Source organism: Seriola aureovittata, chromosome 1 (genome assembly GCF_021018895.1).
Source record: "Seriola aureovittata isolate HTS-2021-v1 ecotype China chromosome 1, ASM2101889v1, whole genome shotgun sequence".
Lineage (NCBI taxonomy): Eukaryota > Metazoa > Chordata > Actinopteri > Carangiformes > Carangidae > Seriola > Seriola aureovittata.
In genome coordinates, this window is record NC_079364.1 from 6739626 (window position 1) to 6752193 (window position 12568).

A 12568-nucleotide genomic window follows, 5' to 3' on the forward strand; every position below is an offset into this window, starting at 1 on the left:
GTGCCAACGGTCACCACAGATGACTTCGTGAATTTTGCCACCGACAAACCAGAGAAGAAGTCTCGAGTTATCAACCTCTCTCAATATGGACCTACCTACTTTGGACCAGAGCATGCTCAGGTGTTGCTTCATACTCCAATTTCCCATAAAAAAAAAAAAAAAACTAAAAAAAACAAACAAAAGTGTTGATAATGTGGCAATGACACGTCAATGGTGCTGTGATATCATGGCTAAAACAGTATAATTCTAATCATGTAACATCCAGTTGACAACAATGGCAATATTTTGGTGGTGGTAAATTCCTCGGAAGGGTAGTAATGAGGAGGAGACTTGATAATAATAACAGGCTAATCTGCACATAATAATCCAATTATATCAGAGAAATATTCTCTCAATGAGGATGTGTTTATTACTGTACAGTGTTTGCAAAGTCAAATTAATAATAGGATAATATTAAGGCATGGTAACAAAAATTAACTGTAAAAAAAAATGTACGGCAATGGCTCACATTGTAAAAATCCATCAGTATGTCATCATTGCATACCTTTCAGTCTGCTGCTCAGAGTGTCTTGTTGCACACCTTTACTCACATTCTTCCTCCGTGTGCTCAGGTATTGTCCAGTCACCTGATGCACTCCAGCCTGCCAGGGCTGACCAGGCTAGAGCAAATGTTCTTGGTGGCCTTGGCTGATACTGTTGCAACCACAAGTGCTGAGGTCACCAGCTCCACTGATCAACAGTACACAGGTCAGTATATTTATATATGTCCGTGTGTATGGGTTACAATCATACTTGTGTCATGCACAGTAGATCATATAACATAGAGTAAACATAAGATATTGCATCAAGGTTTAATGAGGTTAGAGACTGTTTTGTCTGTATTCCTTGAGGAGGAGTCACCACATTAAAATATTAATCATATTATTTCAAACAAGGATAAACTCACTTTATTAAATAAAGTTTAATAATCCACATATCTTTAGGTAACATCTGAAGCGTGATTCTCCTTGTATTATACACCTTTCCAACTAGCAGTATATCTCTCACGTTTTTATCTGATGACCTAACAATATATCATGGTTGGCTGTCCATAGAACTGGTTTATTTTAGCTTTAGCTTTAGCTATTTTGCCATTTCAAAGTGTTGATTTTTATGCTCACATCAATGTGACAGTAACCTGTGGCAATCCAAGCTGTTGTACAATAAGATACCAGATACAACCATACCTGAAGAATTGGCTTGTATTGTAACTTGGCGTGTTGACCCGCCTTAATGTCTGCCATTAACTTTTACCCTTGGTAAGAGATAATATTGTATTAAAGTTGACAAAAGGTTATAGACATTAAAAGTAAGCATAATTTTTCGTGATTGTGTGTTCCTGGATATAGTTAATCTCCAGCCATAAAATCTTTATTAACATAAACAATAGTGCATATGCTGTTCCTCTTTAACTGTATATAAACAGACGCAACACTTTTTCCATTATCTTTGTCTTTTTCTCCAATTTTCCATCCTATTTATTTAGTCTTTTGAGAGGAAGACATAAGCAGGTTGTTCCAGGGCTAAGTAAGCACACAGAGGGTAAGAAGGTTCAGGGACGAGAGACACAGTCTCTGACAGGATTCAGTGAACTCAAGTGATACTGGAGTTTTAGAGTGGTGTGCTTTCTGGCTGCCATTTAACAGAGTAGTCTTCGGCATCATGGTGACAAAGCTGACGGTTCCCTGGTGTTGTGTTTTTATAGGCGGTGAAGCTCTCGATGAGTGTGGGCTGAGGTACCTGCTGGCCATGCGTCTTCATACCTGCCTGCTCACCTCTCTGCCCCCCCTTTACCGCATGCAGCTGCTGCACCAGGGTAAAACACACTGCTCGTTATACTGCTGTTGTGACACATATATAAAATATTGTTTTTATGACGATAGTACCACCACATTGTCAGATGTTTGGCTATGAACTATTGATTTCTGGTGCATATTATCTCTGCCTCTTTCTGTTGCTGCACCAGGCCTATCAACATGCCACTTTGCATGGGCCTTCCACTCAGAAGCCGAAGAGGAGCTGCTGAACATGATACCAGCCATGCAGAGAGGCGACCCACAGTGGTCTGAGCTCAGAGCCGTTGGAGTCGGTTGGTGGATACGCAACATCAACACCCTGCGGAAAATGGTGGAAAAGGTACCAGGAAAAATTCAGTTATTACTGGAAGATTCAGAAGAATAATGAATAAAAAATAGCGCCTGGTGATGCAAGTACAGTGTAATTTCCTTTCCTGTATTTTGTGGATTGACAGTTTATAACATGAGGACAGTGATGTAAATGTCGGGACTTAACTAGAAAAGGAAATAAGGAAAACATAGCTAACTGTGATATTTAAATATCATATATTGTCAATAAACAATTTGCAGGAAGTTCTGCACTGTAGGTAGGTTGATCAACAAAAGCAGATATAAATTACAATAGAATGCAATCCTTTCCAACAGCCCTGCGATTAATACTGGCTTTGTAAAGCTTAGAATACTTCTTGTGTCAGACACATGGTGGCTCCAGCTATGATAGAGTAATTTATTGTACTTCGTTGTGATGTTTTACCAGATTCCAAAAACACATTTAAACCAGCACGTCCCAATAAAACAAAGACATCAAAATATTTAAAAATAGAGCGTTCAGATCAAGTGTTCCTGTCATGTGTGCACCCCCTGTTGTTCAGCCTGTACTGACTAAAATCTGCAGACGTTCGTGCTTCTCTATACTAAGCAGCTGAAATTCATTTCCTACAATGAAATATACATTTGTAATGGTTGTTTAGTAGCTGTGTTTAATCGGAAGAGCAAAGTGCAAAAAAACAAAACAATAGTTAATGCACATAGGTCTTTAGCAATAGCTAAATGAGGGGAACATTTGTACCGGCATGTGACAAATTGCAGTTAGCGTTTTGACATGCTGCATCATATATTGTCTTTGATGCACACTTAACATCATTCCAGCCAATTAGTGAAACTGAGATTTACTGATTTAGTTACTGTAATGTTTGTGTGCAATCAGTTAGGTAAAGCTGCGTTCCAGAGACACAACGACCCTTTAGATGCTGCTCTGTTCTACTTGGCTATGAAGAAGAAAGCTGTTCTGTGGGGGCTCTTCAGGTAGGACACTGTGTCTTGACACATAATTATTCTGAATTGAGTAATAGTCTAATTTCAACGAAGACTCTGAGCTGAGTGATTTTCTTCTCTCAGGTCTCAGCACGATGAAAAGATGACGCAGTTCTTCAAGAACAACTTCAGTGAAGACCGCTGGCGAAAAGCAGCTCTGAAAAATGCTTTCTCACTGCTGGGAAAACAGCGCTTTGAACAGTCCGCTGCTTTCTTCCTGCTGGCTGGATCACTCAAAGACGCCATAGAGGTGTGAACAGCACACATACACTTTTACACTAAACAACACACAAGATTCATAGACATAACGGGTTACTGTTCAGCTTGCTCTAGCTGAAATACAATGTGACGGTGTGTCTGCATGAGAGTTAAATCACTACATCACTAATAATGCAGATATTTCTTGGTGAGAGAGTACACAATTCTGCAGCCTTTAAATCACATGATGGAAGTCTAAATGACACTGATAAGATGCATAAAAACCCACATAGTTTTCCTTAGCCTGGGTTTTCCATGCACACAGTCAAAATATACAGATAGAAGTATGAGCCCTGTATGCTTCAGCTCTGTGCATTGGTAGCATTGAAAATGACCATCTTAAAAGGTGTAAAATTTTTGTGCTTTAATGCATGCTTACTTAAATTTCTTGTTTAAACTGCAGTTTGAACGCAGTCTCACCTCTCCTCTGTTGTCTTGTGTTGTGTAGGTGTTGCTGGAAAAGATGGAGGATCTCCAGTTAGCCATGATAGTAGCAAGGTTGTATGAGGCTGACTTTGAGAATTCATCCACTTGCCAAGGCCTACTTTACGAGAAGGTGCTGGGCTGTAACAGGGACGGAAGCGGTTACCACTGCTCCAGGCTGCACCCCGACCCATTCCTCCGCAGCATAGCCTACTGGATCCTGAAGGATTACACCCGAGCCCTGGACACATTGTTGGAACGAATCCCCAAAGAGGATGACGATAACCCCGGTCAGTTGGTTGCAGACATTTCAGTCAGTGTTACACGATCACAAGACTGGGACAAGATCCACTTAAACCTGTTGTATCGTATGCTATGCTTAAAGGCTTCTTTTTCCTCTCCCTTTTCTTTATCCCTCTGTGTTAGATGTGATGGTGAAATCTTGCAACCCTGTGGTGTTTAGTTTCTATAACTACCTGAGGACACACCCTTTGATCATCCGTCGCCACTTTGCGAACCCAGAGGGCACGGCAACAACTGTGGGCCTCACTGCTGAGAAGAGCAGCGCAGATGAGATCAACCTTATAGAGCGCAAACTGTTCTTCACTACTGCCAATGCACACTTCAAGGTGGGCTCATCAGTAATATGGCCGCTCACTCCCATCCAATTCTTCTGATAAAAGTTGGGACCTTTTCATCTGCCTCTTTTATTACAGTTGTTTTGTCTGATAAAATGTTAATTGCAAAATCAAACTTGCAAAGGTTACATACTGTAGCACATGTTTGGACATGGTTTGAATCAAATCTAAATCTTCTGCAGGTGGGCTGCCCAGTTCTGGCTCTGGAGGTGCTATCCAAGATTCCCAAAGTTACCAAGAAATCCGGCTCCTCCCCTCTCAGCAAAGCTTCATCCAAGGCCAACTTAAACTCCACCCAACCCCTGGAAAATGGCACCCAGGGAAGTGTGGACTGGGGCACCCCAGCAGCCCCTGCCTGGGGAGGAAATGATAGTGTTGGTGGGTTAGACTGGAGCCAGCCTTTGGTCAAGGTGGAGGACGATGAGCTGAAGCTGGACTGGGAAGATGACAAGGAGGAGGATGAGGATGAGGATGATGATGATGATGGTCTAACTATGAAGAAACCAGAGCCCGAGACCAAAGCAGACGGGGGAGGGACTGGTGGGGCCAAACTGCAGAGAGCGGACTCACAGGTGGGAATAATATATCTAACATATTTACAACAATTGCAAATACTGGAATGATTATAGGATAGGATGATTATACATAAAACATTGAAATGTCTCCATTTAAATATCTCTAAAATAGAAAAAATCTACAAGTTATTGCTTAACTATTGCAAAGTTCACTTTTAATGTATAACATTAAATGACATTCTGATGTCATGAGGACAAATCCTGGACTAGGACAGTTCCTGTTGTGAGTTACCTGGGGTATAGGGGTGTTTCACAACCAGAAGAGTATCCAAATGAAACTCATTTGGATTTAACATCTCATGCAAAAGTAGCTGAACTGACATGACACTGGGTCAGGAGGGTTTCAAATGTGTCATGAAATGAGATTTTCTGTAAAACCCCAACCGTAGATAAGACCAGTGTTAATGTCTTGACCCTGTAATCCATCTCAGAATGATTTTCTAAAAGGGTTTTAATGGAATCCACATTTGCAATTTGCAAGATAAAGCTTTACTATGTTAAAAAAAAATAGGTGCTTTTTGTTTAAGTCTGGAACCAGAATGTCGTCTCTCCTTGGAAGCTTTCAGAAAGTGTGCCAGAGAGCCCTGGTGGACTTGAATTGTAAGTTTGGACATCCCTAAACACTTTCCTTTAACGCACTCTCATATATTTCAGGGTGAGTCAGAGGTAGATGTGATAGCAGAGCAGCTGAAGTTCCGTGCCTGTCTGAAAATCCTGATGACAGAGCTGCGTACACTGGCCACTGGCTTTGAGGTGGATGGAGGGAAGCTCCGCTTTCAGCTCTACAATTGGCTGGAGAAGGAAATAGCAGGCATGCATACGATCTGCAACTACAAGGTGCACTTTGATTATATTTCATGTAGTCTTGACAACTTTATATTCAGTTATGCAGTACAAGGTATTAGCAAAAGTGTTTTCCTCCTCCTGGTTCACCATTCACCATAAATATTGTAAACACAAAGGTGGAGGGGAAGGAGGAAGATTCAGAGGTGGAGCGCTGGGGAGAGCGTTCAGCTTCAGTGGACATCTCGGAGGAAGCCCTGGAGCAGACGGAGGCCGGGGCGTATGAGCGCCACCAGATGGAGCGACGTCGTCTTCAGGCCAAGCAGCAGCACTCTGAGAGGCGCAAGGCGTGGCTGAGGAAGAACCAGGCCCTGCTGAGGGTGTTTCTGTCCTACTGCAGCCTTCATGGAGCCAAGGGAGGCGGAGTCACCTCTGTACGCATGGAGCTTCTGTTCCTTCTGCAGGAGAGCCAGCAGGTACACAGGCACACTCATAGGCACACATATGTTATGTGCCTCGACTTTCTCTGTTCAGCAAAAACAAAATGTATATCTTCCTGTCTCACCCTATAGGAGACCACAGTGAAACAGCTGCAGTCTCCTCTGCCTCTGCCGACTACACTCCCTCTGCTATCAGCTTGCATCGCCCCCACCAAGACCGTTATAGCAAATCCCGTTCTTCACCTCAGCAACCACATTCACGACATCCTCCACACCATCACCCTCATGGAGGCCCCGCCGCATCCTGACAGCACGGATGATCGGGTCAGTATATCGTCTACAGCATTTCTCACAGTCTTCTGAAGTCGTTCATTTTGATGATGAATAATAAAATGTGTGTGTTTTTCACCCTCAGGTGAATGCTCTACACACACTAGCAGCATCTCTGTCTGCTTGCGTCTATCAAGCACTGTGCGACAGCCACAGCTACAGGTAACTGTGCCTCAGTGAAGGGGCCACATGCTCAACAGTCCCTCCAAGAATTTATTCCCCTTAAAATTTGTTTGACGCTAAGTTTGGCTTAACCACACCCTGACTTCATGAGCGTGTTTCCCAGAAATGTTGAATATGTATTTTTCTGTGCGGGGGGAACTCCTTGGTTTACCTTTGTGTCATTGGCTTTGCAGCAGCCAGACAGAGGCCAACCAGTTTACAGGGATGGTGTACCAGGGCCTGTTACTCAGTGAGAGGAAACGACTCCGTACAGAAAGCATTGAAGAACATATAACTCCCAACTCCGCTCCTGCACAGTGGCCAGGTAACAAATCATGTTTGGGATCAAACTGAGTTACACTCTATACATTTTTATAGACAACTTTTCTATCAGATGCTGCATCTTTGTGTTTTTGTCGTTATTATCTCACAATTGGTTTTATGGAGATTGAAGCTAAGTTAGTCGTCACAGAACGTGTAGAAGTATGTGCGAGCATCAAAGACATAATTGAGAGAGAGTATGAAAAGCGGAGAGCGAGGAAAAGCCGAGCAAAGCAGGCAGTCTGTGTTTATGCAGAGAGGCAGATGGTGTTCTATAATAGGAGCTTCATGGCCTCTGGGAAGGAAAGGGAAAGACAGAGACTGATCACGCCATTGTGCAAATGTTGTCAGAAATAGTGTTTTTGTTTGTCTGTGGAACTTATTTTTGTAAATTACAGGTTAATCTATTGTGTGTGTGTGTGTGTGTGTGTGTGTCCTCTCTCTGCAGGTGTGTCGTCCCTGATTTCTCTGTTGACGTCTGCCAGGGAGGAGGACCAGCCGAGGCTCAACGTGCTGCTGTGTGAAGCGGTCGTGGCTGTTTATCTCGCACTGCTCATTCATGGCTTGGGCACCCACAGCAGCAATGAACTCTTCCGTCTGGCTGCACACCCCCTCAACAACCGCATGTGGGCAGCTGTCTTTGGAGGAGGAGCCAAAGTCATTATTAAGCCAAAGAGACCTGAGGCCCCGCCAGGTAAAATTATTATTTTGTAGTTAATTACTTAAGTTTATTTCCATCATGTCATTGCTGTCTTAAGTCTTACTCCATGGTCTTCGTTATCTGTCTTTTATCCCTTTATTATGCTCCTCCCGTTGTCTTCTTCTACTTCCATTTGTTGGCTTTCTACATCCTGACTTATCTCTGATCAGATGCATCTGGGGCAAAACTTCCATCCCTCTGGCTCTATCTCCATAATTACACAGATATTAACTTAGGCCTGTCCTGAGATGCTGCTGGTGTGTAGTGTCTTGTGTGAGTGTGCCCTCTGCCCTGTGTCCCAGTGCCAGCTGATTTTGAGGCAGCCAGGCCAGAGGAGTCTCAAGACGAGACAGGAAGACCTGAGCAGAGCAGCCTCACCCCAAACCCCACTCCCATCCCCACTGAATCCCAGCGCCCCAAACGACCCCCTCATCCCCTTTCAAGGGGAGAGGAGTCGGGCGCTGTGGCACCAGCAACTAAGGCCAGCTGTGAGTAACTGGGCTGGTGGATTGCAGTGCTGGTTTGCAGGATTGCAGTGCATGGTAATTGTACAGGTTTGCATTGTTGCAAATGCTTGACTTACCCCTATCTCTTTTGTGCAGCTACTACTGAATGCCCATTACAAACAACAAAGCCCACTAGTGCTATGAAGATAGTCATCTGTGTTCAGTGTTATGACAAGCCAACAGCTGTGTGTGTTTGTGTTTGTGTGAGTGTGCGTGAGCGTGCGCGTGTACATGTATTGCATTGCATGTATATGTTGTAATGTCCTCTATGCTCATCTCATTGTGTCATTTCTGCTGTACCACTGAAGCAACTGCTGGGCCTAGCCAGGATTGTTCAGACGCCAAGGCTGAGCAGCCCTCTCAGGCTAAATCTGAATCTGAGACTAAACCAGGTACACCTCGAGACGTTATCACTCTAATGGAATACCTCTGCAGAGCTGGAGCTGAGTAACTAGTCCTGTGTTGTCCAGTTTGTAGCATTAAATGTTTACATGGTATTTGAATGGAGCAGAGTTATTGTATGTCAGTAGTTTGTAGTAGAGGTAATAACTACATCATAGACTGACAGTAGCTCTTGTGTGACTGTCAGATTTTTCGATTTGTAGAAATTAAGCCAGTTCCCGAGTAGCTGTGCTGTGTAAGCCTAAGTCTGTTGACACTGTTCATCCATATTCATTAGGCCAAAGTAATCTGTGCTCACATTGTATTTGTGTGGGAGGAAGATATGGGCTGGCATTTAGACTCTATATCACTGTAGAGTCAGAGATAGCTCTCAGCAAAGCCGAGAGCCTTCTGAAGAGCTGGATGAGAGGAGAGGGGGTTCGGGGGTGGGGTGGGGGGGGGGTTCTCCCAAATGCCAGCCTGTTGATAGGAGTCACTTTGCCAAATGTTAAGATCTGCCCTTTTTGAGCGCTGCGGAAAAAACTGTACATGCATGTCACGAACACACATCCACACACAAATGTTACATGTCGATGCCTCTCTATCATGTACTAATGAACACACATTTTAAAACTAAATAAACATGTTGCGTTCACCAATCACTCATCATGTTTGCCTCCTTCAAGGGCTGTGGATACATTAAAAAAAAAAAATTCAAAAAACGCTTAACGCACAACTGCTCAACAAATTCGCCATTGTTGTTTGATGTGTTTTCTGTGTGTATTTTGTGCCACACACTACATCAAATATTTGCTGATTCAATTGTGTAATGGTCTGTGTAGTATCTGTGTGTCTAACTGCACTGTCTACTCTGGTTTGTGTCTTGCCTTTTTTTGTCTGGTGCGATGCCAGAGATAGTCACCCAGGATAATGGTGCAGGTTTGTGCACAGCCTAGTGTGTCTTGCCCTGTGCCTCCATCCTAAGTGTTTGTATTTGTGCATTTGCATCTCCTCTTTTCCAAGTGTATTGATTTTCATCCCTGTGCTATGACTCATGGAAGTCATAGGACTCAAAGTTATACTGCAGACAGGAACCACCTTTTAGAGAGGAATAAGGTTATTTTTCAGCTCTGTCATGGATGTGCAGTATACTGTGCTCTGTGTAGGGTGTGGATGCGGTTCACTCCCTTCCTGATCTATTTCTTGACCTTCCTTTGGCTTTAAAAAATGACACTGAGTCTCAGCTCATCCTCGGCATTTGTCTGCTGCAAATTAACCATCATTCTCCTCCTGCCCCCAGTGGCTCCCCCGCAGCCCCCAGCAGAGGACGTGGACCGATACAGGCGTCGGTTCAACATGAGGATGCTTGTTCCCGGACGCCCCGTGAAGGAGACGCCAGCCAACCCACCTCCTGTGCCCACAGAAAGACCCGCCTACAGGGAGAAGTTCATTCCCCCAGAGCTGAGCATGTGGGACTACTTTGTGGCCAAAGTAAGGCAGTGAAAGCTACCTATATGGAATTGACTGATGAGACCTGTGGTTCATAGTCTCCAGGCTATTTCTCTCTTCCTACCTGACGTTTTCATTTGCTTTCTCTCCTCCATCGTTATTTCCTCCCTCTCAGCCCTTCCTGCCGCTGTCAGACAGCAATGCTCTGTGTGACTCAGATGAAAGCGGCGCAGAGGATGATGAAGATGACGACGACGCCTTCCTTTCTGACACACAGATAACGGAGCACTCTGACCCCAACTCCTACAGGTAAGGCCTAGCCTTTCTTGTTTTTATGCCATCCAGTTTTGGAGCCTGTGCTTCCAGATTTGAATCTTCATGCACGTGTGTCCGTCTGCCTGTGTGGTCCACAGCTGGGCTCTGATCCGCCTCGTCATGGTGAAACTTGCTCATCACAACGTCAAGAACTTCCTCCCTCTCACTGGCCTTGACTTCACAGGTACACACACTCACAGCATCATTAATCCTACTAATTGGCATTGCTGCTGCCTCTATACAGTATGTGCTGTATATCTATATGTGTATGTGTTTGTGTCACAGACCTGCCAGTCATCTCTCCTCTCAGCAACGCTGTGCTGAAGACTTTAGAGAACTGGGAGCAACTTCTGCTGGAGCGAATGAACAAATTCGACGGCCCGCCTCCCAACTACATCAACACTTACCCTACTGACCTCAGCGCAGGAGGTGGCCCCGCCATACTCCGGCACAAGGCCATGCTGGAGCCAGACAACACACCCTTCAAGTGAGTATGAAATCATATAGAGTACACAAAAATATAGACACACATCACACACAAGGGCTGCGTTAAAAAAAACATTCGTTTGGGTTATGTTTTTGTGTGTGTTTTTTTTTTTTTTTTTTTTTTTTTGCTCTTTTCTAAAAAGTACAACTCTTAAAATATGCCACTCTAGTTTTACTCAGTTTTACTTTGACTTTGAGGAGTGGAAGAAACAGTATTGTTGTGAATTAACATCAAGCATCTTTCTAACAAAAGTGGCAAATTTCAAATTCAGAAAGAAAACAGAAATACAAAGTCAGCGCCACATTAATGACATACTGTATATAATGTCATGAAGTAAAATTAGTTTGTTTAATTATAAAACACATTTTTGAAATATTTTGGCTACACAACTGATTCACATGGTCAGGATACTTAATTAAACAGCCAACAGTCAGTAGTTAGATTTGATGACTGATACTTATATATATTTTTAGATTGTACTTACAGCTTACGTAAAACTTACTTACAACACAGAGCAGTATTAGATTATTTGTCCATATTTTTTCTTTCAGGACAAAGAACCACCAGTCCTTCCCTGCCCGACGTCTTTGGCACTTCCTGGTCAAACAGGAAGTTCTTCAGGAGACTTTGATCCGTTACATCTTCACTAAGAAAAGGAAGCAGAGTGAGGTCAGTGGCCCACGTGCACAGAAACAATGTCTGCTTGTGTTTTTCCCCAGTTCAGTGTTCATTATCTATGATGATTAAACCTGCCATTGTTTTATTTAATAGTCATGTTAGTTCATATTTACCAGAATCTTTGCATTTTTGTTTCATTCATTCATTCATTCATTCATTCATTCATTTATTTATTTATTTAGTTCATTTCCCTGAACACTATTAATGTATTGGCCCAAATATATTTATATATATATTATATTTTAAATAATTACATTTCTAAAAGCACATTTATTGCATTTAATTACTAGAGGTTGGAGAGTCATAGCCCCCTGACTTGGACGAGTCACTGTCACTGAACTTTACAGTGGTGGGATCGACAGATGAAAAGACAGAGTGAGCGCATGGGGGGAAAAAAAGTAGCTAAATGTAGGCCATGTTAACCACATGAGGCCCATAATTATGAGAGATTAATGAGATACGTATGGTCATCAAACGACTACCATGCAGCCAAGAAATGTAGCGTCAAGATGTCATGTTAGAAGACTGCAGAAGCCTAAAAAAGCAGTCCCAAGAAAATCTGTCTCATTCTAAGAACATGAGGAAGTGTGTGCAAGTATTTCTGTGATACCCAAACAAGTGTAATCTTCCTGGTTTTTGTTTGTGGTCAGAGAATTGTATATTTGGGCCAATTCAGTATATATTTTCATTTCATTTCTGAAGAATCCACACAGTCTGCATTGCAAGACACTTAAACTTAGAGTTGATGATTTACTGAGGTCTTTATCAGAGGCCTTTAAACTGATCGCTCATCATAAATGACTGTACAACACATAAATTTAAATAACTGCGGGGTATTTTGAAACCCAAGTCTTACCATCAATCTAAATCCATCACTTCATTGTTATACACAGAGAAGTGCTCACACAGAGAAGTGCTCACTGAGCATTTATCTCTGTTGTTGATATTTTTTTTATTGTCATTATCTTTGCTT

At 42.9% G+C, this 12568-nt stretch overlaps 1 protein-coding gene across 5 annotated transcripts in view; it reads left to right on the forward strand.

Moving 5' to 3' along the window:
* The window catches only part of dmxl2 (Dmx-like 2), a 39262-nt gene that overhangs the window by 19370 nt on the left and 7324 nt on the right, over positions 1-12568 (forward strand). For 4 of the 5 annotated variants that reach the window (XM_056371197.1, XM_056371206.1, XM_056371214.1 and 1 more), the window contains exons 24-43: positions 1-120; positions 612-747; positions 1745-1855; positions 2006-2175; positions 3043-3140; positions 3234-3399; positions 3856-4120; positions 4257-4459; positions 4651-5040; positions 5698-5880; positions 6006-6302; positions 6399-6590; positions 6682-6758; positions 6953-7083; positions 7528-7773; positions 9967-10157; positions 10291-10424; positions 10529-10614; positions 10716-10917; positions 11469-11586. In XM_056371197.1, coding sequence (XP_056227172.1) covers positions 1-120; positions 612-747; positions 1745-1855; positions 2006-2175; positions 3043-3140; positions 3234-3399; positions 3856-4120; positions 4257-4459; positions 4651-5040; positions 5698-5880; positions 6006-6302; positions 6399-6590; positions 6682-6758; positions 6953-7083; positions 7528-7773; positions 9967-10157; positions 10291-10424; positions 10529-10614; positions 10716-10917; positions 11469-11586 — 3516 coding nt within the window. Of the gene's footprint in view, positions 121-611; positions 748-1744; positions 1856-2005; positions 2176-3042; positions 3141-3233; positions 3400-3855; positions 4121-4256; positions 4460-4650; positions 5041-5697; positions 5881-6005; positions 6303-6398; positions 6591-6681; positions 6759-6952; positions 7084-7527; positions 7774-8081; positions 9016-9966; positions 10158-10290; positions 10425-10528; positions 10615-10715; positions 10918-11468; positions 11587-12568 lie in introns of those variants that run through there. The other variant, XM_056371232.1, reaches the window with a different exon arrangement.